Source organism: Lipophrys pholis (genome assembly GCF_963383615.2).
Source record: "Lipophrys pholis genome assembly, chromosome: 6".
Taxonomy (NCBI): Eukaryota; Metazoa; Chordata; class Actinopteri; order Blenniiformes; family Blenniidae; genus Lipophrys; species Lipophrys pholis.
Window position 1 is genome coordinate 10,428,643 of NC_137629.1, and position 27,883 is coordinate 10,456,525.

The 27,883-nt window shown below is 44.6% G+C and overlaps 1 protein-coding gene across 1 annotated transcript; it reads right to left on the bottom strand.

Moving 5' to 3' along the window:
- Nucleotides 1–266: 266 nt before the first annotated feature.
- On the bottom strand, nucleotides 267–26,216 carry cfap96 (cilia and flagella associated protein 96; the record flags this gene model as incomplete). The annotated part of the gene is given in 6 exon segments (XM_080466154.1): nucleotides 267–369; nucleotides 490–627; nucleotides 816–835; nucleotides 837–1,022; nucleotides 1,482–1,585; nucleotides 25,967–26,216. Coding segments are annotated over 6 exon segments (801 nt in total).
- Nucleotides 26,217–27,883: the final 1,667 nt, after the last annotated feature.

Here is a 27,883-nt window from a genome sequence, read left to right on the forward strand (position 1 = left end):
CCCATTCACCACATGTTCGGCATATGGTGGAACAAGACATTGACGACACGGATGTTCTACTAAATCTGCAGAATCTGAAGCAACTGTGTCAGTCCATCATGATTCTAGCTCCAATCAGATCAATGACACCAAGAATAAAGACAGTTTTGGAGGATAATGGAGGCCCAACACACAGCGTGCCAAATAGTTTGGCTAGTGAGAGTATATAATATGTTCTTTCCAGCAAATGTTAAATGTAAAATTATATTTTAAAAACTATTTGATGCTTAGGGATCATCTTTGTTGGTTTTTACCTTCAGTGCCTCTTCGGCTCTGTCGTAGGGATCTGAGGTGTACAGCTCGACTTTAGACAGCGTCACATTGGGATAACTGCCGGACGGAAGGAGTTAGTTAAAGGAGCAATATAATATTTACCTGTGAAGACTTTGTAATCTTGTTTCTAAGACATTCTTGCTGAGTGATTGTGAAACACTCGTGCTTGCCATAAACCTGTAACCACTGCCTTTCTTCGGGGGTGAGGTGACAATGTTGTGCTGAGGAGAGGGCTCGGCTTTCCGGGAGACGGACTGCGGACTCAGGGCTTGGATGGGTCCTGAGAGTGTCCCGTAGTAACTACCTGAACCACAGCTGAAGGCAAAGAGAGGTCATAGAATGTATGAAACCGCAGGAGACATAATAAATCACAAGAGCATTTCTACTCATGTGAAGGCCTTTCTTCAAGCTTAAGTCCACTGAAAACTGGCTGCTGGGGATTCACACATGTAGTTCTAACGATGTGTGAGAGGCTATTTGTGAGCATGTGTGTGTCATCTCACGCCTTCTTGACCCCGTTTGCATGACAGGAAGGCCAGGTTCTTCTTGGCCTGCTGGAGATGGTTCTGTCGGGCCAGTTTCAGCGGGTCACTCAGTGCCTCACGCTCAAAAATTGGCTTGAAGGTCTTGTCGAAGAAGCCGCTCTGCAGAGCACATTGCTGACTGGCCACACCCGCCTGCATCTGCTGGCTTCGGTACGCGGAAAGGATCTGGAAAATGGGGAGGAAGTTAAATGTATTTAAAGTTACTCTACCGGAATCATTCACTTATATATTTTAGGCATGTCACATTTCAAACACTTTGTGCAATTACATACATAACCAATATCCCTATACCCCCCCCCCCCCCCCCCCCCCCCCCCCACACACACACACACACACACACACACACATACATATTGTCAGGTTTAGGCTACGGACATTTATTAAATCTGCAAGAAAGAAGAAGACAACAAGAATGAGCTTTTGATTACTCGAGGAGAAATGGCTAGGAGTGTGCCCAAGTACACCTCCTATCCACTCTGCTCCCAGGCCATTTCTCCTGCGTTTTATTCCATTCAACAAAGGGGAGGGTTTACAGGATACATATCATAGAAACAAACATTCTGTGAGCTTTAACAGTTGTAGCGACTATGAGTACAATCAAAGGCCATCCCCTGCGCATGGGACCTCGAGAAGGCAGCTGTGTGGATAGCGCGGCTCATCCTGCTTATCAGCCTTGGTCAGGTTGACCTGCTCAGAAAATATGATTAGTGAGCAGCGCCTCAGAGGCGCTGTTTAAGAAAGAACACAAGGAATATAACTGAACTTGAACATGAATATAATTAAGCACGGATATGGCAACTATATATAAAATTACTCTAACATATCCCCCCTGTTTGTCATATCTGTGCCTACATTCTCACATCACTTGTAACCAGCCACTTCAATATTGATTTTCAGCTGCAAGATCATTTTCGCAAGAACACAAATATTTACACTCGGGTTTGTAATGTTTTACTGTTTACTCATAATCTCCACGGTCTGGGAAAAGGTCGGGCAAGGATGGAAAGTCATCACCCTCGCTAATTTCAGAGTCATGTTCAGCATCCCCCAACAACGGATAAGCCTGCGCCAGGTCCTGTGTCATGGGAGAAATAGCAGTGTTGATTAGGCGGGTGAGGAGGGCGCGTATACATGGGATACAGCAGCAGCCACACAGGGTGAGGATGGCAGTGAAGACAGCAAGGGAGATCAAAACAGACATTACTAGAGCTTTGTATCTCCCAAACATATCAGCCCATCCATCCCACATAGAAGTGTCGATGCCAGAGTGATCGTTCATCCTTTTATTCAAAGTACGAAGACCCTCCAAGGCCCGTGTGAGCGTTCCATCTGCTGCTGTGTTGTTTGGAATAAAGGTACAACATTTGTCCCCAAACATTGAGCACACCCCCCCCTTCTCCGCCAGCAACATATCCACCGCTATACGTGTCTGAAAAGCCATTGTCGATGTTGCTGAAAGCTGCCCATGAACTGCTGAAAAACCCATTTCTGTCCAATTTCCCAAACGCTGAACATTGTAATGAATATAGTTTATTCTGTCAACATTTTTATTAGGAGTGATAGGAAAAATCATGGAAATGACTGGTATATTCTCGAAGCCTGCTGCAACTTGATCTGCTAGTTTATACTCATCAGGATCACCACGTCTCCGTCCTGTAAACATCAGTCTGCAACATTCTCTCAGAGATTAGAGTCACATCCAGGGGAAGAACGTCTACTGGAATGAGGGTGCATGGGGTGCAACTACGACCGTGGGGTTGGCTGTTGACACAGGCATTTTGGTACATATGTAGCAATCAGTCCGATTAGTCCCTCTCGCTGTGAATTCAGCGAAGCGGTACCATACATTAGTTTGATACTTATTCTTGAATGAATGAATGCTTTATTTCGGTTAAAAATAAAAAATAAAAACAAAATCATGTTTTTACAAAATAAACAGACAACAACCGAAAAAGGAATAGGCTGAAGCCTCAAGGCTTATTTGTGCCTATCCTGTACCATCATAGGATTAACTGAATAATTCACAATAAAACATCACTAATACTCCATTACTACTGAAAAATCAAATTCAATCAAATTTCATTGTAACCTTTGATAATTTTAGACTTTAAAGTCTTCTTGAAAACATACATAGAATTACACATCTTTATTTCATCATTAAGTCCATTCCATAATTTTACACCCAAAACTGACTCACATCTGTACCTGATATTAGTTCTTACTTTGTGAGTGTCAAACATTAGCAAACCCCTTAGGTTATAAATCCCCTGCCTTAGTTTAAACAATTTTTGAATACAACCTGGAATTGTCTTATTTACCACTCTAAACATAATTTCTAATGTTTTTGAATATACAATGTCCAAAAATTTTATTGTATGTGATCTTATAAACAGCTGATTTGTGGAATCACGATATCCAACTTCATTTATTATCCTAATAGCTCTTTTTTGCAGTTTGATTATTGGATCTAGGTTTGTTTTATATGTATTACCCCAAATTTCAACACAATGTGTCATGTATGGCATCACAAGTGAAAAGTACAGCAAATGTAGGCAGTTCTTATTCAGTAAATGTCTTGTTCTGTAAAGAATAGAAATAGATTTGGATCAGTACTTTGCCACCATTTGTTGCTAGATTTAGTTCTAACTACTTTGGTCTCTGGAATGTACATCATGAGGATCCAGGCTAGTGAGAGAAGCACGATTATAGTTGCAGCAGCCATAACATGGTGACGGTTGGGGGTAAATATCATTGCTGCAGAGTCTTGTCCTCTAATCAAACGTTGTGGCTTGAAACAGCTTCTGCTGACCTTCAGGTCTACCCAAACTCTACTCGTCTGAGTCCACCCTACTATCAGACTTTAGCTCACTCGGTTTATCAGGTGGCTCTGCACCAATGATCTTTTTACAGCAGGACAGATGTACCCACGAGGGTCTTTCAGTTATTTTCCTCATATAGTCTGCTAAATTAGCTCCCAATAATTTTTAAAGGTTGGCATTCTGTAAGGTCGTCCAAATAACAGTTCATATGGCGTTAATTCATTCGTACTGGTGATGTTAATGTACATTTTTACCAAATCTAAGCATTTTGTCCATGGTCTATTTGTTTCTTCCATGCACTTCTTTAATCTATTTTTTATTGTTCCATTCATTCGCTCTACTAGACCTGCACTCTGCGGATGATATGAACAATGATTTTTTAGATCTATGTGAACCAAAGTTCCTATATGTTTAATCACTGCATTTACAAAATGTCTAGCATTATCGCTTCTGATTACCTCTGGAATTGTTTATTATTATGTCTTTACATAATGCTTTGGCTACTGTCAAGGAATCTGGTGTCCTTGTCGGAACTAACTCTATCCATTTAGTGAATGCGTCGATTATCGCTAGGCAGTATTCATAACCTTCACTTTTGTTTAATTCTATGTAATCCATGTGTATTACTTGAAATGGATATTTTGGTTCTGGGAATTTCCCTCTCATTGGTCTTATGTTCCCTTGCGGATTGTGTTTAGCGCATGTTAAACATGTCCTACAAAAATTTTTGAGTAAGAATTAAAGCCATAGGTTGTATATATTTTGTGTATTTGTCCTACCCTCCCTCCTGTTTGAGCCATGTGACATGTGACATGTCACATGGCTCAATATTGCTGCCCATTTGTATAGGTTTTTTGGTAGGATTGGTTTGTTTTCTGGTCAGAAATAGATGCTATCTTTTAGTTTAGCACCTTGTTTTTTCCCAATAATCTTGTTCTATTGGTGGACTTTGTTTTTGCATAGTTCTAAGTAAGTCTTGATCTAAGTGGTCATGTTTTTGTATTGATGCAGCAAGAATTCTCCCTGTTGCTGCATCTTTTGCTGTTGATATCTTATCAGTGCCTCATCAAATTCTTCCATCACTCTGTCACACTTCTCATTTACCCTGTCTAGTCATGCTTGCTGTCCCTTCATTCCACCTGGATTTGATCTCTTTGTGCAGTTTCTAGCTATGTGACCTAGCTGTCCACAAGTCCAACATCCATCTTCTCTACTTCCTGGTTGTCCTCTGCCCCTGTCTCTTTGTCCTCTGAATGGCTTATGCCCTCTTCCTCTGAACCTTCCCCTGGGGGGCCCTTGGTAAAACACTTCCTCTATCCCTCTGTCATCTTCCTGGTATAATGTTCCTGCAGCTGTCTGCCTGCCTGCTTCTTTAGCTCTCTTCTTTTGCTTTGTAACCTTTTCTGCGTGTAGCGCATGTGTTATATATTGCTCTAGAGTTGCATTTCCCATCTCTATGAAATGTTTATCCACCCAAAATCTAATTGAGTCTAGGGATCCTGCATGTAGGGCATTTTTCAGCTGTTGTTGATGAGGTCCCTGCTGGTTATTGTCTGATTGCAACCCACTGTGGATTCTAAAAATGTTGGTCATCCTGATCTGGTATTGTTCGAAAGTTTCACTCTCTCCCTCTCTCTCCTTCTCTCTTTTATTTGCTATTTCTAGCCATTTTGTTGTGTGATCATAACCTTCTTTTTTCATCTTTTTAGGATCCTTTTTAGTTTTTTCTTTAATCGCATCTTGTAAAACTGTTTTTTTTTTTGTGTATTGAGGCTCCCGTCGAAGCCGTATTTTGCGATCCAATCATCCAAATGTTTTACATTTTCTTCGCTGCAGCGTTCTACATATTTCCAATCTTTACAAGTTAATTTATCACGCGGTTTAGGTTTTTTTGGTGTTCCCTTGTCCCATTTTGTTTTTAAATTTGGACGGACCCTACTACCTGGGGTAGTCTATGGTTCCGCTTTGTTACTTCTTCAACAGGGTAGTGGTTAATCTGTAACTGAACGTGGTAATTCTCGCTTCAGCCCTCTCAGGTGGAGAATTCTTGCCTGTGTATCCACGTCAGCCCACTACTTACTTTCCTGTTGTTTTAAATGATGGCTGTAACCTAGTGGTTCACAGGCCACCCACTCATTCAACGTGCACACTTTTATTTTCTTTCTCGCGGATTTTTTTGGTAGACGCTCAACCGTGGACTCCGTCGCCCGTTTAACATGAACTATTCTCAGGTGTTCATTACCTCAGCGTCTTTCTATTTTACCTGTTAGAGTCTAGAATTCACAGGGTTTTATTATCCTGCAACCCTCAGTCGCATATTTTTCTTTTTAACCCAAAACAATGCTCACCCTTCAGAGTCTTTTTCCTCTCGCCGTTGGATGCCGTTTTTATTCTATTCAACAAAGGGGAGGGTTTACAGGATACATATCATAGAAACAAACATTCTGTGAGCTTTAACAGTTGTAGCGACTATGAGTACAATCAAAGGCCATCCCCTGCGCATGGGACCTCGAGAAGGCAGCTGTGTGGATAGCGCGGCTCATCCTGCTTATCAGCCTTGGTCAGGTTGACCTGCTCAGAAAATATGATTAGTGAGCAGCGCCTCAGAGGCGCTGTTTAAGAAAGAACACAAGGAATATAACTGAACTTGAACATGAATATAATAAAGCACGGATATGGCAACTATATATAAAATTACTCTAACACATATCCAAAAATATGTACACCATTTGATGATAATAAGTAATTACATTTTATGAAAATATATTAATACAAAATATATAATCTATGTTTAAGTATTTGATTTGATTTGATTTTGTGCTGAGTGATTGTAAGGTGGTTTTATAGGTATTGCCCCATACTTCCACACAGTAATTTAAATATAATAACACCAGTGTACAATACAGAATATACAGTGCTCTGACATTCAAAACATGCCTTGCTTTCCCCATCTCTCCAATGCTTTTGCTCTCACATGCTTTATGTGGGGTTTCCAGCAGATTTTGTGGTCAAGAATCACACTCACACATACCTATCAACATACATAGCCACACACACCTATATATCTGATTAACATGCCAGAAAAGGGCTAGGACGAAGTAAAGTTTTCAAGTCCTACCCTTCTCCAATATCTATCCATCCATCCATCTTCTCCTGCTTATCCGTTTCCAGGTCACGGGGGTGTCAGTCTGAGCACCGTCACCCAGATATCATTGCACCGATTAAGAACCTTCCTGCAGGTGGTGAGCCCACGGGAAGGTGGTGCCTGGCGTGGGACATAAACCCACTACCTTGAGATTGTGAGTCTCATGCTCTACCAACTGAGCTAGCTGGGGGACCCTCCAATATTTGATAGTTAAATAATTATCTTTCTGTATTAAGAATTGTTAGTATTATATGTAAAAAACCCAGTAAGAATATTACCTAAAATAAAAGACTTCTATATATACACACATATACAACATACACACATATACATATTTACCACACAGATACACACACTGACATATATAAACTCAAAATTTCAAGTTAGCATTCATACAGTGCTCCCCTTCCCAATATGCCTGTTCACTCCGAAACCCTATAGAAAATATACCTGCAATCACCCGTGTATAATCCTGTTTACAGTGCAAGAGACAGCCCATACTTTCCTCCCTGTTCTTCATCCCTGTACTTGGTAAATTTTTTAAGTTTGAGCCTTTTTTAAAACAGTTTCATGCTTGGACATTGTTTCAGCTCTTGACTGAGTTTATTCAACTGACTGAAGTGCTCACCATCATCATTGTTGCCCGAACATTCTTGGTTCTGAAGTCCCGATTTCCCTTGTAGTTATAACCCCCTCTCTATCAGTAAAAGGTTTTTGTATGTTGTGTGGAGGCTGGGAAAGATGAGACGGACGAAGGAGTCGAGTCGGCTTTCTTTATTGCCTCCAGCCACATGACTGTTCACCTGTCAAACATCTCCCCTGGTGCGTCACAGCACTTCCTCTTTTGACACCTCCCAATCACAACACAACCCCGCACGTCACCGACACACCCACTTCATTCTGCTTGGGAGAACCTCCCTCAAGGTGCACACCACAGTTGTCTGGTAGTTGCTTGTTTCTAGGTTTGTGCATTCATTTAGCAGTTTAGAATTCTACCACCTCTGGGAGCTTTAGCAGGCCGGAATGAATAACGAAGGTATATTAGTGTGGTGCAGGAAGTCTGCCTTGTGAACCAGTCTGATGGCTCTTTTCTGAAGTGTGCGCAACGGTCGGAGTGAGGATTTGTAGGTGTTGCCCCACACTTCCACACAGTAATACAAATAAGGCAGTATTAGTGAGCAGTATAAAATTTGTAGTGCTTTGTTGTTTAAGAGGTGTTTTGCTTTTCTGAACTCTGAAACATTTTTGGATAATTTAGTTTTAATATGGTTAATATGGGGTTTCCAGCAGATGTTTTCATCAATTCACCCCCAGTAACTTCATTTCTTTCACCCTCTCTACTTTTACACCCTCTATCATAACTTTTACATCAGTTTTTCCCTTATAATTACCAAAAGCCATACATTTTGTTTTATCCAAATTTAGTATTCGCTTATTCATGTCAAACCACTTTTTAAATTTGTTCAATTCTGATGTGATTTCATTACTGAGCAGTTCTAAGTTCTCCCCATACAGAAAATGTTTGTGTCGTCAGCAAGCGAAATGAAATGAAGAATTTCAGAGATTTTACATATGTCATTTATTTAGGTCCCAACACAGACCCCTGGGGGACACCACAAACAATGTCCAAGCTAGAAGACTGAAAATCCCTCATTTTCACAAACGTGCTGTCTGTTGCTTAGATAACTTTTCATCCACTGTAGAACCACATCCCTGATACCGTAATACTCCAATTTATTGATTAAAATTTTGTGAGTTATGCTTTTTTTTTTTTTTCTAGTTATTGAATCAGTGTCTGTCTCCAGTTTTATAAAGTGGGATGACTTTCGCACTTTGTGTTTTCTTTTGGGAATTTACCAGACTGGAATGACAGATTGCAGATGTATGGAAGAGGATGAACAATACTTAGATAACCATTTTGACTACTGCACTATTGATAGTCAAGTGATGTCTTGCTTTTACATTTATTTACAATATCTATTATTTCGCTCTACTCCACTGCAGTGAGAAACGTTGTGTCACGCCCTGCACAGCAGTCTCCACTTCGGGGTGCTGTTGCCTTGCTGCTGCGTCTCTCTCTGCTCTGTCCTTGGGTGGGCGTGGCCAGGTGGTGTGTTCACGGTCCTGGCGCTAATGGGAGATTCTGTGCAGCTGTTGTCACAGGATAAATGAAGATCGTTAGGCTGATTAGGAGTTTGGCTATTTAACTCCGGACTTTGCACATCTTCAGTCAGTCTGAAGTCAGTGAGTAAAACTCTGTATCAGCTCAACTCCTGTGTAACTCTGGCTTCCTGTTTGTTCTGCTGCAGCACTCTGCCGGCTTACTGCTTCGCTGCTCGGCAGCCAGCTGATCTCTTGCTCCATGCCTCCGACACCGCCTTGGCCATCTGTGTTGTGTTGGGTTCTTTATAATAAACGAGTGCTGCTTGTGGTTTTCATGGAGCCTCTTTAATGAACCGGCTGCAACTGCATAGCCATTCTAAAGGCCCCTTCATCCTCCATAACATGGGTGTCAAACTCTGGCCCGCGGGCCAAATTTGGCCTGCTGTGTAATTTCATTTGGCCCTTTAAGCAATATCAAATTAACATTAGAGCTGGCCCGTCGGTATTAAACAGCGGCGGTGCCGCTGTAACACCGCATTCACCACTAATACTACAAATCCCATAATGCTCTGCTGTTGTTTTGGCGCGCCAGCCATGCTTTCTCCTCTGTGTCAGTAGCTAGAACCGTGTTCTTGCTCAACGCTTCGGCTGAAAGCCGGCCGGCTCACCCCGCCTCTCCGTGCCTCTCTCCCCGACGTGCTGCGGCCGACTACACCATCAGTGTCACTGTGTTACCCTTACCAAAAATGCCGAAAAGGAAGGGAGAAAACAGAACTTTTCTGGACAGGTGGAAGACAGAATATCTGTTTATATACGGAAAAGACAGACCTGTTTGTCTCGTTTGTGGAGCCAACGTGTCGGTAACTAAGGAGTACAACATTAGGCGACACTATGAAACGAAACACCAGGACAAGTACAAGGACCTGGACACGACTCAAAGGAGCCAGAAAGTAGAGGAGATGAAAAGAGGTTTGGTTTCACAACAGAATATGTTCAAGAAAGCCACAGCACAAAATGAGGCTGCTGTAAAGGCAAGTTATATCGTGGAAGAAGAAATCACCAAATCAACCCGACCCTTTAATGATGGAGAGTTTGTTAAAAAGTGCATGCTGAAAGTTTGTGACCAAGTGTGCCCAGAGAAAAAGCAGGCCTTTTCAAACGTAAGCCTGAGCAGGAACACAATAGCTGAGCGCACATGTGATCTTGCCACCAATCTGCATGACCAGCTGATGGAAAAGGGAAACAATTTTGTTTCTTTTTCCCTTGCTGTGGACGAGAGCACTGATGCGTCTGATACTCCGCAGCTTTCAATCTTCATCCGCGGTGTCGACTCAAATATGTGTGTTACGGAGGAGCTTTTGGGATTTAAATCCATGCATGGTACAACCACAGGGAAGGAAATCTTTGAGGAGGTTTGCAAATGTGTAACTGAAATAAACCTGCCGTGGGATAAACTCGTGGGATTAACCACTGATGGTGCGCCAGCGATGAGTGGTAAAAAGAATGGACTGGTGGGCAGGATTCGTGAAAAGATGCGGGAAGAGAACTGTGCAGGTGAGCTGTCTGTTTATCACTGCATCATACATCAAGAGTCACTGTGTGCTAAAGCCCTAAAGATGGAACATGTTATGACCACAGTATCACAAGTTGTTAACTTTATAAGAGCCAAAGGTCTGAATCACCGCCAGTTTAAGTCTTTTCTGGACGAGTTTGGTTCGGAACACAGAGACGTGCCGTATCACACAGAGGTGAGATGGTTAAGCCGCAGAAAAGTACTGAACAGATTTTTCGAGCTGCGTGAAGAAATATGTCAGTTTCTGCAAAGCAAAGGGAAGGACACAGCAGAGCTCCCGGAGCAAAAGTTTCTGTGTGAGCTGGCCTTTCTGTGTGACATCTCAAGCCATCTTGATGCGCTGAACCTGCAGCTACAGGGGCGGGGCCGCGTCATCACAGATATGTACTCGGCAGTGAGAGCTTTTAAAACTAAACTCTGCCTGTGGGAGAATCAGCTGCTGCAAGGAAACCTTGGCCATTTCCCCTGCTGCCAAACCATAAAAACGCAGATCTCTACCGCCGCTTGCGCACAGTTTGCTGAAAAACTCAGTGTACTCGGCGCTGAGTTTAGCCGGCGATTTGGCGACTTTGATGGTCAGAAATGTAGATTTGTACTGCTTAGTAATCCCTTCGCAGTTGATGTGGAAAAAGCACCAACTAACCTCAAAATGGAGCTGATTGAACTCCAGTGTGATGGCACGCTGAAGTCAAAGTATGATGCTGTTGGCGCCGCACAGTTTCCACAATTCATCCCTGACACAATGCCTCAGCTCCGCACCCAAGCTGCTCAATTGCTCTCCATGTTCGGCAGCACTTATCTATGTGAGCAACGTTTCTCCTCAATGAAGATGACGAAAACGTCTCACAGGATACGTCTGACTGATGAACACCTTCGTTCGATAATGAAGGTTGCCTCAGCTCAAAGCCTGAACCCCGACATTGATGAACTAGCATCCAAGAAAAGATGCCAGGTATCTGGCTTGGGCACATCAGATTAGATCAGTGTGTCGCAAACTGAGTAGTAAAACGGCCTGAATGGTTGATTTATTCATTGTTATTTTATTTTCAAATGTATTAGCCTGTGGAAAAGGTTAATGTTGATATTTACCTCAGAAGGCTGCAAATAGAAAAGAGGCATTCAATTTTTTATTTAAATTTTATTTAATATGCCATTGATGTTTTTTCGTTTGTTTTTTGAAAGTTGATTTTGCACTTTAAGTTATATAACCGTTGCTTGTTCCATATTCAGTGTTAAAGCAAATCAGTGTAGCAAACTGAGCAATAATTAATGTTTTATTCATGCACTTGCTCTTGCTACTTCAAGGCTTGAATGTTTGATTCATTCATTATTGTTATTTTATTTTCAAATTTATTATTAGCCCGTGGAAAAAGTTAATGTTGATATTTAAGTCAGAAGGCTGCAAATAGAAAAGAGGCATTCAATTTTTATTTAAATTTTATTTGATATGCCATTGATATTTCTTAATTATTATTATTATTATTTGAAACTCGATTTTGCATGTCACTATAAAGTTATATAAACCTTGCTTGTTCAATATTCAATGCAAAACTTGTTTGGGTCCCTATTAAAAGGTTAATTTGTTCAACCTTGGCTTTGTTCAGTTTTAAATTTTGGCCCACTCTGTATTTGAGTTTGACATCCCTGCTCCATAAGAACAAGAAGAAAGTTCGGCAGTGCGGGGTCCTGCCGAACAAAATGAGGTCATTTCCTTCTGCCAGCTCCTTCTGGCCGAGCAAATTTGTTTCGGCTGTGCTAACCCCCCTGGTCGAACTATGTAGGAGCTGCACTGCTGAAAGTTCTGCTCTGCCGTGTGCTGCGCATGTGTGTTCCAGTTCGCTCATGACTATCAGTCATATTTTAATCATATTTAGCTCGTAACATCTCTACTGTATGAGCGCCGCAGCTCGTTAAAATGTCGGAGTGCAGGCTGACGTGATGCACCTGAACGCATCACGAACCGCTATCAGCTCCTGTAGTTAAAACCGGACCAACATGGCGCTCGGACAAAAACTCTCTTTTATTACTGCAAAAGTTCAGAGAAATGTATTTCTGAAAGCACTGGAGGTGAGAAATAAACTGTGCAGTTGAAAAGTTTAAACGCCAGTTCCCGAAGGAGATCCTGGACCGCCGCCGCCTGCTTTTTCCGGTAAGAAAGAAGTTATTCGCTGAGGGATCCCGAGCCGTCATCACCGTGGACAGGCTCTATGTCAACGGCCAGCTGTTCCGAGACCCCGCCGTCACTCCCTGGCTGTACTGATGGTCCTCACAAGCTGAGTATAACCACTCTAACACACACACTTCACAGGTTTACTCAGGTCCAGGTAAGTGTTTAACAGTAACATCAGTGAACATCATGAACAACGTATATTAAAGCGAAGCGAATTAATATTACATCATTAATATACACGATGTTTGCTATATTGCTGTAGTAATAATTATTATGGACTTGCACTGTCAGCACTGGGATATTAAAAAAAAAAAAAAAAAAAAAAAGCACTGGGATATTATTAAAAAAATAAAAATAAAAAGCACTCGTTACGTCACCGCTAAATGTCACCTATGGGTTTGAATTGGTTCTTTTTCTGTTTTTGGTTTCTCACTTTTCTTTTCTATTTCCACACCCCCTCCCTTGTTTTGATAACAATACATTTCCACTGTTTTCACTACATTAAAACATCAACATCACAATCCAACTGTCACGATATCACACACTCATATATTGGCAGACACACACTCCTACGTTTGAATAGCCAGTCAGACTTAGGGATCCTAAGTACACACGCACAGATATATGCATCCACACACACTCACACACACACACTCACACACACACACACACACACACACACACACACACACACACACACACACACACACACACACACACACACACACACACACACACACACACACACACACACACACACATGTGGACAGACACATTCAAAGATGCACGCATGCCCACAAACGCATGCACAGAGTCGCGCACACATGCGGACACATATACACGCACACACTCACGCATGCACACACACACACACACACACACACACACATGCGGACACACACATACAAACACACCCGTACACGCACGCGGACACATACACACACACACCCACACATACAGCATTAGAGAACCCACCTAGAAGATGAGTGTAGCTAGGAACACGCTCAAGTTTGTCACCTGGAATGTACGAGGAATGGGCACGCAAATAAAAAGACAAAAAGTTTTTGAATACTTAAACAAACTACAGGCAGACATTGTCTTGTTACAAGAGACACACACACCTACAACAGGACATCACAAATTGATATCACCACAATTCCCTCACACATACTCAGCTTGTTTTAACTCCAAGCACAGAGGCGTAGCTATATTAATCAAAAATAAAATACAATTCTCTTGTAAAGACACAATCACAGATCCAGAGGGAAGATTTATAATTATTCACATCTCTCTGCAGAACATGGAGATGTGTATCGCAAACATCTATGGCCCAAATGTTGATGACATCTACACACCTTAGACCTTATTCTAACTTATGGTTTGAATATAGAGCATCTGACCATCTCTCCTCACAATGATTTCCTGTCAGATCACTTCTTAATAACCTTTGACTTTGTTCTAAATAGTTATAAACCTCCGGCTAAAGCCGTGTTAACCAGGTCTCTCTCTGATAACATAGTAACTAAATTCAAGGAAAGAATTCCCTCTGCTATAGAATCAGTAGTGAATCTTCCTGACCCGTATACTGTTGCTAGCTCAGACATTGAATACCTAACAAACAGTCTGACAGATATGCTAAAAACAACGCTAGACGACATAGCTCCTCAAAAAATGAAAATGAAAAAACAGGAAAAGTCATCCCCATGGTTTAACTCATCAACCCGCGAGCTTAAACAACGCTCCCGTAGATTAGAAAGAACTTGGCGTTCAACAAAAACAGACCTAGATTATATAGCCTGGAAGGATAGCTTCAAAACTTATAAGAAAGCTCTGAGTAGAAGTAGAACTAATTACTACTCATCCTTAATAGAGGAAAACAAAAACAACCCTCGGTTTCTTTTCAGTACTGTAGCCAAACTGACCAAGAACCAAAATAGCGTCGAGCTCACCATTCCTAACAATATATGTAGTGAGGACTTCATGAAGTTCTTTCAAAATAAAATTACAACGCTTAGGGATAACATCCATCAAACCCTACCGTCCGTTAGCCCCATAACAGAGGAACTGGTTAAACCTAACAGTCATCTGGAATGCTTTCAGCAAATACAACTAGTCGAACTAAATTCCCTTATTTCTTCTGCTAAACCAACTACTAGCCTGTTGGACCCAATTCCTACTAGAATTCTGAAAGAGGCACTGCCACTAATTAATAATTCTATACTCGCAATTATTAACCAGTCTCTATCAATAGGCTATGTGCCCCAATCCTTTAAACTAGCAGTTATTAAACCTCTCATTAAGAAGCCAAACTTAGACACAAGCCTTCTCTCAAACTACAGGCCCATCTCCAACCTTCCTTTCCTGTCAAAGGTTCTGGAGCAAGTAGTGGCTAAACAACTCCAGGATTATCTGCAGGAGAATAATCTGTTAGAGGACCTTCAGTCCGGCTTCAGAATGAACCACAGTACAGAGACTGCACTGCTAAAAGTTACTAATGACCTTCTAACGGCCTCAGATAGAGGTCTTCTATCGGTTTTAGTTCTTCTGGACCTTAGTGCCGCATTTGATACTGTCGATCATAATATACTTTTAAGGAGATTAGAAGATGCCGTCGGCATTAAAAACTTAGCCTTAAACTGGTTTAAATCATATTTATCTGACCGCTTTCAATTTGTTCATGTAAATAACAAATCTTCAATGCATGAACGGGTCCTGTGTGGAGTACCACAAGGCTCCGTCCTCGGACCGATATTGTTTAATCTCTATATGTTACCACTCGGAAATATTATTAGGAAACACAGCATTAACTTTCATTGTTATGCAGATGATACTCAGCTATATTTATCAATTAAAGCCAATCAGGCCGACCAACTTGTTAAACTAGAGTCCTGCCTCAGGGACGTTAAGTCCTGGATGTCTATCAACTTCTTAATGCTCAACACATCCAAGACTGAGGTTCTAATCCTAGGTCCTAAAAAGCTCAGGGATAACTTTTCAGACAGTCTGATTAGGTTAGATAATATTACCTTAACCTCTAACAGTGATATTAGGAACCTGGGTGTTATTTTTGATCAGGATCTGTCCTTTATTTCCCATGTTAAACATGTCTCCAGGACAGCCTTCTTCCATCTAAGGAATATTGCAAAAATTAGAAACTTCTTGTCCTTCAAAGATGCAGAAAAAATTATTCATGCCTTTGTGACTTCAAGATTAGATTATTGTAACTCCCTAATGTCAGGATGTCCAAACTCCTCTGTTAGGACCTTACAGCTAGTGCAGAACGCTGCTGCACGTTTACTAACCAGAACTGGAAGAAGAGAGCACATCTCCCCAGTCTTAGCATCCTTACACTGGCTTCCAATTAAATTTAGAATAGAATTCAAGATCCTTCTGATCACATATAAAACTCTTCATCAGAAGGCTCCGTCCTATATCGAGAAACTTCTAGAAGTTTATCACCCTCCACGAGCCCTTCGCTCTGAGGATGCAGGACTGTTGGTAATCCCTAAAGTCCATAAAAGTAAAACAGGAGGCAGGAGTTTCAGCCATATGGCTCCTTTACTCTGGAATCAACTACCAGCCTCGGTCCGAAAGGCCGACACCATTAGTTTATTTAAGAGTAGACTAAAAACATTCCTATTTGATAAAGCTTATCCTTAGGAATAAAATAGGAATAAAATAGGAGCACTAAGTTGAGCTGCTATAGGCCTAGACTGCTGAGGGGATTTTTTCTCTCCCGTTAAAGGGAGGAACTCTACATTTGGAGGTTCTGTTTCTTGTCTTTCTTTCTTTCTCTCTGTGTAACAACATTACTGTAGACACCAGACACTGCCGCCGTCTTTTTTTATCCCTGACAGGAGGAGAGCAGGATCCAGGGGATCAGACCCAAGACTCACAGAGTGGAGTTACGACGGTCCTACTACCCGACCCCCCCCACAGCACCGGGACCCCACCGCAACGGCACGGCCCTTAAACTCCAGACTGAGATTGGCTCATCATCAGACCAACGCTCATCATAGACTTTTCTTAGTATTTGTACTTATCTGGCCTGTCTGCCACTCTCTCTCTCCCTCTTCTTTTCCTCTCTCTCCCTGTCCTATCCCATGTACTTCTCCCCCCAACCGGTCAAGGCGGATGGCCGTCCTTCCAGAGTCTAGGGTCCGCCCCACGGTTTCTTCCTGAAGAGGGAGTTCTTGAACTTCTCTCCATGCGAGGGAGTTTTTCCTGGCCACTGTTGCTTGTTACACCTGCTTGCTTTGGAAGGGTTTAGTTGGGTCCTGTTGTACTCTATCATTGTAAGAGCGCTTTGAGATGTTTGTTGATGTGATTTAGCGCTTTACAAATAAAATTGAATTGAATTGAATTGAATGACCCCTCCTTCTATCATAATTTCTTCACCACCCTCTCAACACACTCTGATAAAACACTGATAGTGGGAGGAGACCTCAACATCGCCCTCAATCCACAAGTAGACAGAGTTAGTAAAGCAGCAAACACCCGACACTGGGAATCTACAGACATAGTCCAGCAGTACATGAGTGACTATGGTCTTTGCGATGCCTGGCGCACCTCTCATCCCACCCTTAAAGAGTACACCTTCTACTCAGCAGTGCACCAATCCTATTCGCGCTTAGATTACTTTCTGGTGAGTAAATCAGTGATTAAAGACATCCTGGACACACAGATTCACCCCATTACTATCAGTGACCATGCACCTGTCACTATGACAGTTACTAATAGAACAATCACCCCTCCTATTAGACAGTGGAGATTTAACACGTCACTGCTTAAGGATCCAGACTTCCGCACATTCTTTAAAAAACAATGGTCAAATTTTTTAGAAACAAATGACCTGCCTGGTGTCTCTCCCTGCGTCCTCTGGGAGACGGCTAAAGTTGTCATGAGAGGTAAAATCATTTCTTATTCCTCATACAAGACCAAAAGGGAAAAAATAAAGGAAAAAGAACTGGAAGATAAAATCAAAACCATGGAGACAGCTCATGCTGCCTGCAAAGACGACAGCCTATTACTGGAACTAAGAAAATTGAAAATAGAGTTAAACAAAATAATTGAACATAAAACACAATTTCAACTGCAGAGACTACGCTGGGAGAACTTTGAACATGGTAATAAATCCAGCAAACTTTTAGCCAATCAGTTAAAACGAAATAAAGAAAAATGTACGATCCCCTCAATCCAAACTCAAAATGGTAAAATCACCTTTAACCCACAAGAAATAAACAATACCTTCAGAGAATTCTACAAAAAACTTTACTCTTCACAAATTGACCCTTCACAATCTGAAATAGAGAGCTTTCTGAGCACAGTTGACCTACCAAAATTAAAAGAAGAACAGATCCAAGGTCTAGAAGCTTCCATCTCAATTGAAGAACTGCAGGAAGCTCTCCAGCACATGCCTGATGGTAAAGCTCCAGGACCTGATGGATACCCCACTGAATTTTACAAAGAATTATGGTCTTTACTCTCACCTATTTTTTTCAGAATAATTGAGGAAATTAAAGAATCTTCAACTCTCCCCCAACATATGAACTGTGCAAATATCAGTCTTCTTCTAAAACCGGATAAAGATCCCACACTACCATCTAGCTATCGGCCGATATCACTAATCAATGTAGATCTTAAAATAATTAGTAAAACATTAGCAAGCAGACTGGAAAAAATCACACCCCACATCATACACCCTGATCAAACTGGGTTTATTAAAGGACGACACTCCACTAACAATACACGTAGATTAATTAATCTTATAGACCTCTGCCACCACAATAAACAAAAAGCCATTATCACCTCCTTAGATGCAGAAAAAGCCTTTGATAGGGTAAATTGGAAATTTCTACTTGCTACACTACGGAAATTTGGATTTAGAGAAAATTACCTCTCCTGGATAAAAATACTGTATACCTCACCCAGTGCCTGTGTTAAAACCAATGACCAAATGTCCTCAAGGTTCAATCTTGAGAGAGGCACCCGACAGGGGTGTCCACTCTCACCATCTCTCTTTGCAATCTTTATCGAACCACTAGCAGCAGCCATCAGACAGAACAATAACATAAAAGGAATACGAACAGCAAATGTAACACATAAAATATGTCTCTATGCAGATGATGTGCTAATTTTCCTGCAAAACGCACAGACCTCTCTTCCAGAAACAATAGGGTTAATAGATAGATTCTCCTCAATCTCAGAATATTCTATAAATTGGAACAAATCAGTCGTCTTGCCTATCAACTCTACATTTCAGCACACACCGAACACCCCACTAAAACCAGGGAACATCAAATATCTCGGCATTAACGTCTCAGGCAAACTCTCAGACTTGGTACACTTAAACTACACCCCCCTTATTAAAGCAATAGAGGAGGACCTCATTCGATGGAGGACACTCCCAATTTCACTTATGGGGAGAGTAGCAACAATCAAAATGATGGTCTTGCCTAAAATTAACTACATCTTCTCAATGATCCCAGCAAAACCACCAAAAACCTGGTTTAACACTCTTGATTCTCATGTCTCAAAATTCTTATGGAAAAATAAACCATCACGTATAAGTTTAAAAACACTACAGAACACCAAGGACCAAGGTGGCTTAGAACTCCCAAATTTTTATAATTACTATCTGGCCAATAAACTACTTTATGTTGTAAAATGGATCAATCAGAAACCCTTAGATGAAGGCTGGCTAGACGTTGAAAAAACATTCTGTGAAGATCTCCAAGTCAGAGATCTTCCCTTCTTCAGTCCTGTCATTAAAAAGCACAGCTGCTTTAAAAGCATCAACATAAACACATCGCTGACAGCTTGGTGGGAATTTCTTAAAATAAATGGATCTTCACTCATTCCCTGCAAACTCACACCCATCTGGAACAATCCCGACATCCTGCAAAGAAAGAAACCAATAAACTTCCCAAGATGGCAAAATAAAGGAATAAGACACTTAGACCAACTTATCTCCAATAACTCTTTTATTCCATTTAATGAGCTAATAGAAACATATGGCATCAGTCAAAGCAACTATCTGGAATATCTTCAGCTTAAGTCAATAATACAAACTAAGTTCAAACTAGAACAGATTAACCTGAATTTACCTCAGACAGTGACAAATCTCCTGAAGATCTCAGCTCCTAAACCTCTTTCTAAAATTATCTCAATCCTGTCAGGTTCAAATATCTCAATATCCCTTCCCACCTTCAAATGGGAAGAAGATCTCAACATCAACAGAGACCCAACGTTTTGGTCAGAAATCTGTACAAATACATTCAAAATGAGCAAAAACCCCAATATACAGCTCATACAATACAAGGTCCTTCATAGAGTTCATTACACAGGACAAAGGATGTTCAAGATGGGGCTCACTCCCACTAACATATGTTCAAACTGCACAGGTGATCTCCCCGATACCTATTTACACGCACTTTGGCTGTGTACGCCAGTCCAAACGTTCTGGCAAAAGATTTGTGAAGACTTATCGTTATGCCTGGGCTACCCAATTCCGGTCTCACCTTCACTTTGCTTGTTAGGAGATCTCACAGAAATTAAAAGAGAAGAAAATGAGTCCTGCATGCTCCTGGTTTCCCTAAGCGTCGCAAAAAAGGCGATCCTCATGAACTGGAAATCCAAAAGTAATCTGAATATAAAGTTATTTAAAAACTTACTTCTAGACCACATCACATTGGAGAGAATGTCTGCTTGTAGGAAAAATCATTTGACACAATTTGAGTCCACATGGTCTCCAATAATTAAATACACCATGTAGCCCTGTGGGGGGGTGGTGGCTCCACCCCGGGGCTCTGGGGACCGTCGGTGGTTGGGGCGTCGTGGCTTTGGTGGTTGGTGGCTCTGTGGGCTCGGGGGGGTCCTAGCGTCTATGCTGGGGGGCTGCGGCCTGGCCTGGGGAGTCCTGGGCGGGGGTGTGGGGGGGGCTCTGCCCTGGGCCGGGGTTGGGCCCGCTGGGGTGGGGTGGGGGGGCTGGGCGTCGGGCCCCGGCTTGGCTGTCGGCTGGGGGGGGTTGGGGGCGGGTCGTCCGGGCCCTGGGGGTGCGGGGCCTCCCCCTTTCTGGTGGGGGTGCCCGCTGCGGCGCTGGGGGTGGGTCCTCCCTCTGGCCCCCTCCCCCGGTGGGGCGGGTTGGCCCCTGCTGCTGCGCTCCGGGTCTGCCTCATTCCTGGATTGGGGGGAGCGGGGGACGGGGGGGCTCCGGGTTCTGGATGGACGGTTGACTGAGAGTGACCTCCAGGGCCTGATGGGTGCGCGTGTGTGTGTGTGTGTGTGTGTGTGTGTGTGTGTGTGTGTGTGTGTGTGTGTGTGTGTGTTGGGGGGTGGGGCTGTGTGGGCGAATGAGGGGGGGTGCCCTGACCACTGGCCTCCGGCTGGGCTCGCACTGGGCCCTGCGGTTCTCAGACTCTGCTGTCTGGCCGTTGGGTGGGGTAGGGGCTCCCTGCCCGGGTCCCCTTACGGCGCCTTGTTGGGGGGGGTGTGGCTCCCCGGGTCCTAGGCCGGCCGCTCGGGGGTGGGGTGGGGCAGCGCGGGGGGTCCAGCTGGGCCAAGGTCCTAGCGACGGGGGGACCCCCTCCTTCAGAACCCTCCCTGCCTTACCTCACCTTATATTACTCCACAATAGGGAACAGTGGGGCGGTGCCTAGGTGGGGGGTCCGGGCTACTTAACTGCGGTCTGGGTCCTCCCCCGACTTTGCACCACCCACAATTTTAACCACACTTAGTCACGCAGGGTCTTGAGGGGGTAAGCCGCTTTCGGGGTTCTGCCGCTTGTCAGCGGTAGAACGCCCGGGCCCCGCTACCCCCCAATTTTAAACCGCACCATAGACACACACATTGCATCCACCTCTTCAAAACACAAAGACACACCCTTACATACATCCAACACACATATAGGGCAGGAGAAGGGCGGGAGACGTGGCTCCCCCCAGCACCTCCCGCTGGGGTCCCGCCCCGGCCCGGGGTGAGTGCGGCTGGGATGCGGGGGGCGCGCTCCCTCGGGCATGGCGCTCGTGGGGGGGCTGGGGCGCGGTGCTCCTTCTCCATTTGCTGTTGGATTAGTGGAGGTTGGGACACCGCGGTGGCCGGGTGGGGGCCCGGCCGGCGGCCTGGGGGGGCGAGAGTCATCACTCCCCCACCGTCCCGAGTGTGTGTGTGTGTGTGTGTGTGTGTGTGTGTGTGTGTGTGTGTGTGCCCGTCTGCGTCTGCGTCTGCGTCAGGGGTGGGTGTCTGTGGGGGGTGGGTCAGGGGTTGGGTATTTCAATTAAAACCGGGGGGGAGGATCATGGGGCGGGTGGGATATGAGGCTCCTGGGGGTGTAGAGTTGACTGTCCTCCGACCGGGGCCTGCGCCGGCCTTCGCTTTCCTGGGTCTGGGGGCGGGGCTGGTCCGGGGCGCGGCGGCTGGGGCCGTCTCTGCCTTGCCGGGTTGGGGGGGGGCGGTGGGTGGGCCTGTTCCCGGGGGTGCGGCGGGACTCGCCGCCGGGGTTGGGGGGGCTCTCGACCCGCTCGGCCCGGGGGCCCTGCTCCGGCCTTTTCTCGGCTTGGCGGCTTGGGTCGGGGCCTGGGGCCCTGTGCCCTTTATCCTTCTCTTGTGGGCCCCTCTTGCCTGGGGGGGATTCCTCTCTGCATTCCCCGTCGGGTGCTTTTTGGGCGGGGACGTGGCTCTCTGGGGTGGTTCGCTGGGGTCTCCCCGGGCCCGATGGCCTCGGACCCCGGGGTCTCGCCACGGGTCCCACCACAGCAGTTCCGGTCCCACCCAGTGGACAAACCACACACACACACACACACACACACACACACACACACACACACACACACACACACACACACACACACACACACACACACTTCCACTCCTCACGAAAGGTGCTTCTGAAGTTGCTTGTTCTCTGTCATCATTTGCTCAAACTTTAAAAATCATGTTCCTCTTTTGTTGTCACCTCTTTGTTAATTCATGTTCCTGCTTCACGTTACTGTCTAGATAGAGCTGCTCAGGCTGGTTAATCTAAGAAATCATTTTACTGTCTAGATAGAGCTGCTCAGGCTGGTTAATCTAAGAAATCCTTTTACTGTCTAGATAGAGCAGCTCAGGCTGGTTTAATCCAAAAACAGTTGGAAAGTATTTGGATCAGTGTGATAACTGCAAATAATATATGTAGCACAACAAGGATATTGTATGTTATCCCCCTCCCCCCTCCCCCCTCCTCCCTCCTCCCTCAACCTTTTTCTCTCTTTTCTCTTCTCTCTCTCTTTGAGCGTTCCCCCCCGGTCGTGTACGGCAGCCATGCCATCTTCTGACGGAGAAGGCAACAGGAGGAGACTCCAGGTCTCTCCCTGTTGCAAGACCAAAATCTGTTCTGACTCTGAAGGCTCTCAATCACATCATATTGTTGGCCCAAGCTCCCGAACAGGACAAGGGCAAAAAAAAAAAAAAAGAAAAAAAAAGAAAAAAAAAAAAGAAAAGTTTAAACGCCGCATCACAGACTTGTGGCTGCTGTGAGGGGGCGTGGCCTGCTGTGAGGGGGCGTGGCCTGAGAGTTCGACAGCTTCTTATCGGAGTATGAAAAGTCCTGCCGAAAAAGCTTTTTTTTTCTGCTGCTGGCTGACGTCACTGCCGAATTTTCTTCTTGTTCTTATGGGTTCAAAAGGGAATATGAAGGGGCCTTAAAGGCCTCTTCATACTCCATAAGAACAAGACGAAAGTTCGGCAGTGTGGGGTCCTGCCGAACAAAATGACGTAATTTCCTTCAGCCAGCTCCTTCTGGCCGAAGAAATTTGTTTCGGCTGTGCTAACCGCCCTGGCCGAACTATGTAGGAGCTACACTGCCGTGTGCTGCGCATGTGTGTTCTAGTTCACTCATGACTATTACTCATATTTTAATCAAATTTAGCTTGGAACATCTCTACTGCGTGAGCCCCGCAGCTCGTTAAAATGTCGGCGTGCAGGCTTTTACATGATGCACCTGAATGCATCACGAACCGCTATCAGCTCCTGCAGTTAAAACCAGACCAACATCACGCTCGGACAAAAACTCTCTTTTATTACTGAAAAAGTTCAGAGAAATGTATTTCTGAAAGCACTGGAGGCCAGAAATAAACTGCAGTTGAAAAGTTTAAACGCTGTATCACAGACGTGTGGCTGCTGTGAGGGGGCGTGGCCTGCGAGTTCGGCAGCTTCTTATCGGAGTATGAACAGTCCTGCTGAAAAAAACTTTTTTTTTCGGCAGCTGGCTGACGTCACTGCCAAATTTTCTTCTTGTCCCTATGGGTTCAAAAAGGGAGTATGAAGGGGCCTTTACTCTGCAGTAGTGTGTCTGCTCATGCGTATCAAGGCAACATCAGCACATGGTCTGCCCCCCAGCGGTAAAACATATGTAATACTTTAGATTACACCACAGTCTTCCCACCAGTACCCGCTCAATCATGTTATATTCAGTGTTGACCACTAGGCGTTGCTGCTGTTTTAGCGAAGCAGAGTTTGAATGATGCAACAGAAGAATGAGAGACACAGCATGTGAACTCGGACTGCGTGAGCTGGCTGTTAAAAAATAAATGTTCTTCTGGCGCAAGCCTCTTCCATCTACTTTTAAAACATGAACAGGACAAGTCATAGACCCCTCTCACGACCCGACTCTGTTCTAGCTCTGCTCTGTACCAGGGCCCGGTTGTTCAAAACTTGGTTATTGTTTAACCAGCCGTTACATACAAAAATACATTTAACCGACTCTTAACTTAAACAGCACTGTTATCTTGTTGTTCAAAACTGGGTTAACCTTAACCAGGTGTTATCTTGACGTTAAAGTTAACACACCTCTGGACCTCCGCTAACTTTTTAACAGTGTGGTTAACTCTTACTATGGCGTTCACTGCTGACGCTGCGTTCATGATACCAGTTCAACAAAGGAAGGATTGGGTGTACCGTGGACAACTTTGATATAAGTTAATACTGGAATGAAGAGTTACGCCTTTATGGAGCCCTGGAGTGGCCATAGGAAAAAAAAAATACACACACACACACACACACACACACACACACACACACACACACACACACACACACACACACACACACACACACACACACATAGTGTATACATATAACGCGTGGAAATGAAATAATAATTAGTGGTTTGCCAAAAATGAAGAGAAGAAGAAGACCTCTCCCATCACTACTAAACCTGTTCTTTCCACTCCACCTTGAGTCAGGTGTAAGGTTAGTTCCACATTCAAACACTAGATGGAGCCCCAACATGGAGCCCCAACACATGTGTTGGGTTTAAGCTCCAAGCTCCTCCTATGTGCCTGTAAGGGAAATAATGCGTGCGTGCAGATTTGCACGTTCGCACAGGAGACCTTCGGCAAAGGAATCCTCTTTGTACGGGTGATTAGCCGTCCTGCTCCTGAGCATTTGGAGACCTGGCCAGTTTCCAGTGATGCGCAGGCGGGGCGGCCGCTCGTCCCTATAAAGATGGAGTAAGGGAAAGGATAGCTAGAGTCTTCCATCGGAGCCGTACACTCGCGTGGACCAGTACAGCATTTCCCATGCCCGATCTGTGGGCTCTCCAGATCAGCGTCACGGGTGAGGGAAGCGATTGATTTATCACTGCTGTGTATTGTATTGCTTGTCACTGATTGGTGGGGAATAAAAGACGCATTTATTCTAGCCAAGAAATGTTTGTGTTTTGATTGTGCGCCTACTGAAAGCGATCCTGTATAAATATTCCACAAAACAAATTGGCGTCACGAACAGGATTGTGATTTCAGATACGCACAATGTTCTGGAGGAAAAAGAGCGCTGCAGAGGAGGAAGGAAAGGAGAAACCAACCGCCGCGGTATCAGTTCCTGAAATATGGACAGTGCCGGGGTGGGAGGAAGATCCTGAATTCCGCTCGGTAGCGACTGAACTTCGGAAAGGAGGGGGACGCATGGAAGCATGGACCCCGATTGTTAAAACTGCAAGTGGTGCAGAAGTAGCCGCCGCGCTACAAAAGTGTCCTGTGAATGAAAAGAAACCGGTCGACGCCCTGCAGCGGCGTGTGTGGTTATTAGCCGCTGCGTGGCGGAGAAAAACGGAGGAAAATCGCTTACAGGAACAGAAGATCAGACAGTTACAAGTAGACTGTGCTGAAATTAAACAGAATGAGGTTTTGGCAAAAACTCAACTGCAGCTGTTGCATGGGCAGCATCAGCGGCTGCAGGAGGTAGCAGAGGACTCCGTGTATCGGGTCGCAGTTCTGAAGAAATTGGAAAATCGGAAAAACGACCTGATAGACGGAAGATTCGTGCCTTGGTAACTGGTGCAGCTAATGGTGGGGGTTTTGATCCCGCCAGCTGGGATGGAGATATCTGGAATGATGATGATTTTGGTTATCCTTGGACAGAGGATGACGATGATGATGACGGTGAAGGTCCGTCTGTGCAAGGGGCTGTAGCGAGACCCATAGCCCGTAGGAAAGAGGTTCAACCGTGGATCCCTGAGGATCGGCGGGTAATAATAGATGGAAATGGTGATCCAGTAATGGACAGACACGGTCATCCGCAGATGAGACCGCTCCCTGATGCTACTGTTGAAGTAATCACAGAGGATTACACAGCTGACGAGGTTCAACATCTGTCAGACAGGTTCAGACAGACATCTCGAGAATCGTTGATGCAATGGTTGGTTCGCATGGTTGAAAATGGTGCCGGAGGGGTAACCATCGATGTGAATGATTTCACCAAGTTTTTGCGTTTGTCAACTGATCCGCTGGTAAACAGCATGGTGCGAGATGTTAAGTTTGAACAGCGAGGAGGGACGCTTCTCGATTTGTATGCTGCGGCGGTGAAAAATGCTTATCCCAACACGGCAGACACGCCTCCTGCTAAGGAGATGTGGCATACGTTGCGGGAGGGCATGGATCACCTGCGGGAGCTGGCGATGAGAGATGTGGTCACTCAAGGGAAAGGTTCTGTGCATTACCTGGAGACCACAATGACTAAAGCGATGAGAGATGGTTTGCTGCGCTCTGCGCCTGCTGCGTACAAAGGGTTAATTTTAACTTTGATGCTGGGGAGCATGGCGGATCCAGTGAAGTCTCTGTTGCTGAAAATGAAGGAATTGGTGGGTTTGGGAAATTGGGAGGCACAGCGTGCGTTTGACGACAAAAACCAGTGGCGTCCCAGTGCATTCCGACCGGAGCCGCGTAAAGATAATGTGCCGCGCCGGGAGGGGTTCCAGGGACCGTCACGCAGGGATTTGTGGGCTAAACTCATGCACCATCGATAGATGCGAGTTCTATCGATGGTGTGCCAACTTCTAAACTGCATGAAATGTGTAAAACCAAAGGGTTGTTGACTAAACAGGTCCGATGTCTCGGACAGTTCTCTCACAACTGCCACTGTGGGGATAGGCGGGAACCAAGTGCTCCGCCTAAGGAGGAGTCGGAGGATGAGGATGACTCACATGCCATGGTGGAGGTTGCAGCCCGGAAAATCAAGGGCAAAGGAAAGGGGAAGGGCAAAAACAAACAACGCCACTCCTCTAAACTGTACCCTGACCTATCCGAATTCGATTTATAGGATGAAGGTCGAGCCCCGGTAATGAGGATCCACAATTGGACCATAAATGATATGCGCCCCCATGTGGAATTGGAAATATTTTGGAACAGGGGCAATATTCAAAAAGTGCGCGCTCTAGTGGACACTGGGGCAGAGGCCACCATAATACATGGGAATCCTCATAAATTCAAAGGACGACAAATGGAAGTCAGTGGGCTGGGAGGAAAAGCAGTCTCAGCCAAACAAATTAAACTTGATTTAAAGATTGGACATTTGCCGAAAAGACAATATGATGTTTTGATCACACCCATTAAAGAATGGATTATTGGCATTGACATTTTGGCAGGAATGACACTGCACTTACAACATGGCCGATTCCAATTTGGAACGGAACCAGTTGTAATGGCGCGGCCAGTCCTGGTAGGAAAGGTGAAAATGGCACCCTTTCCTATCCCACAGGCCACACAAATGGTAAGTTTAAAACAGTACCGGATCCCAGGGGGTCATGAGGAGATCACCACAACGATCAAAGACTATGTGGAAGCAGGAGTACTCAAAACCTGTACTACTGCATGGAACAATCCCATTTGGCCTGTCCATAAAGCAGATGGATCATGGCGAATGACAGTTGACTACCGGAAGTTGAATCAGGTAACTCCCCCGTTG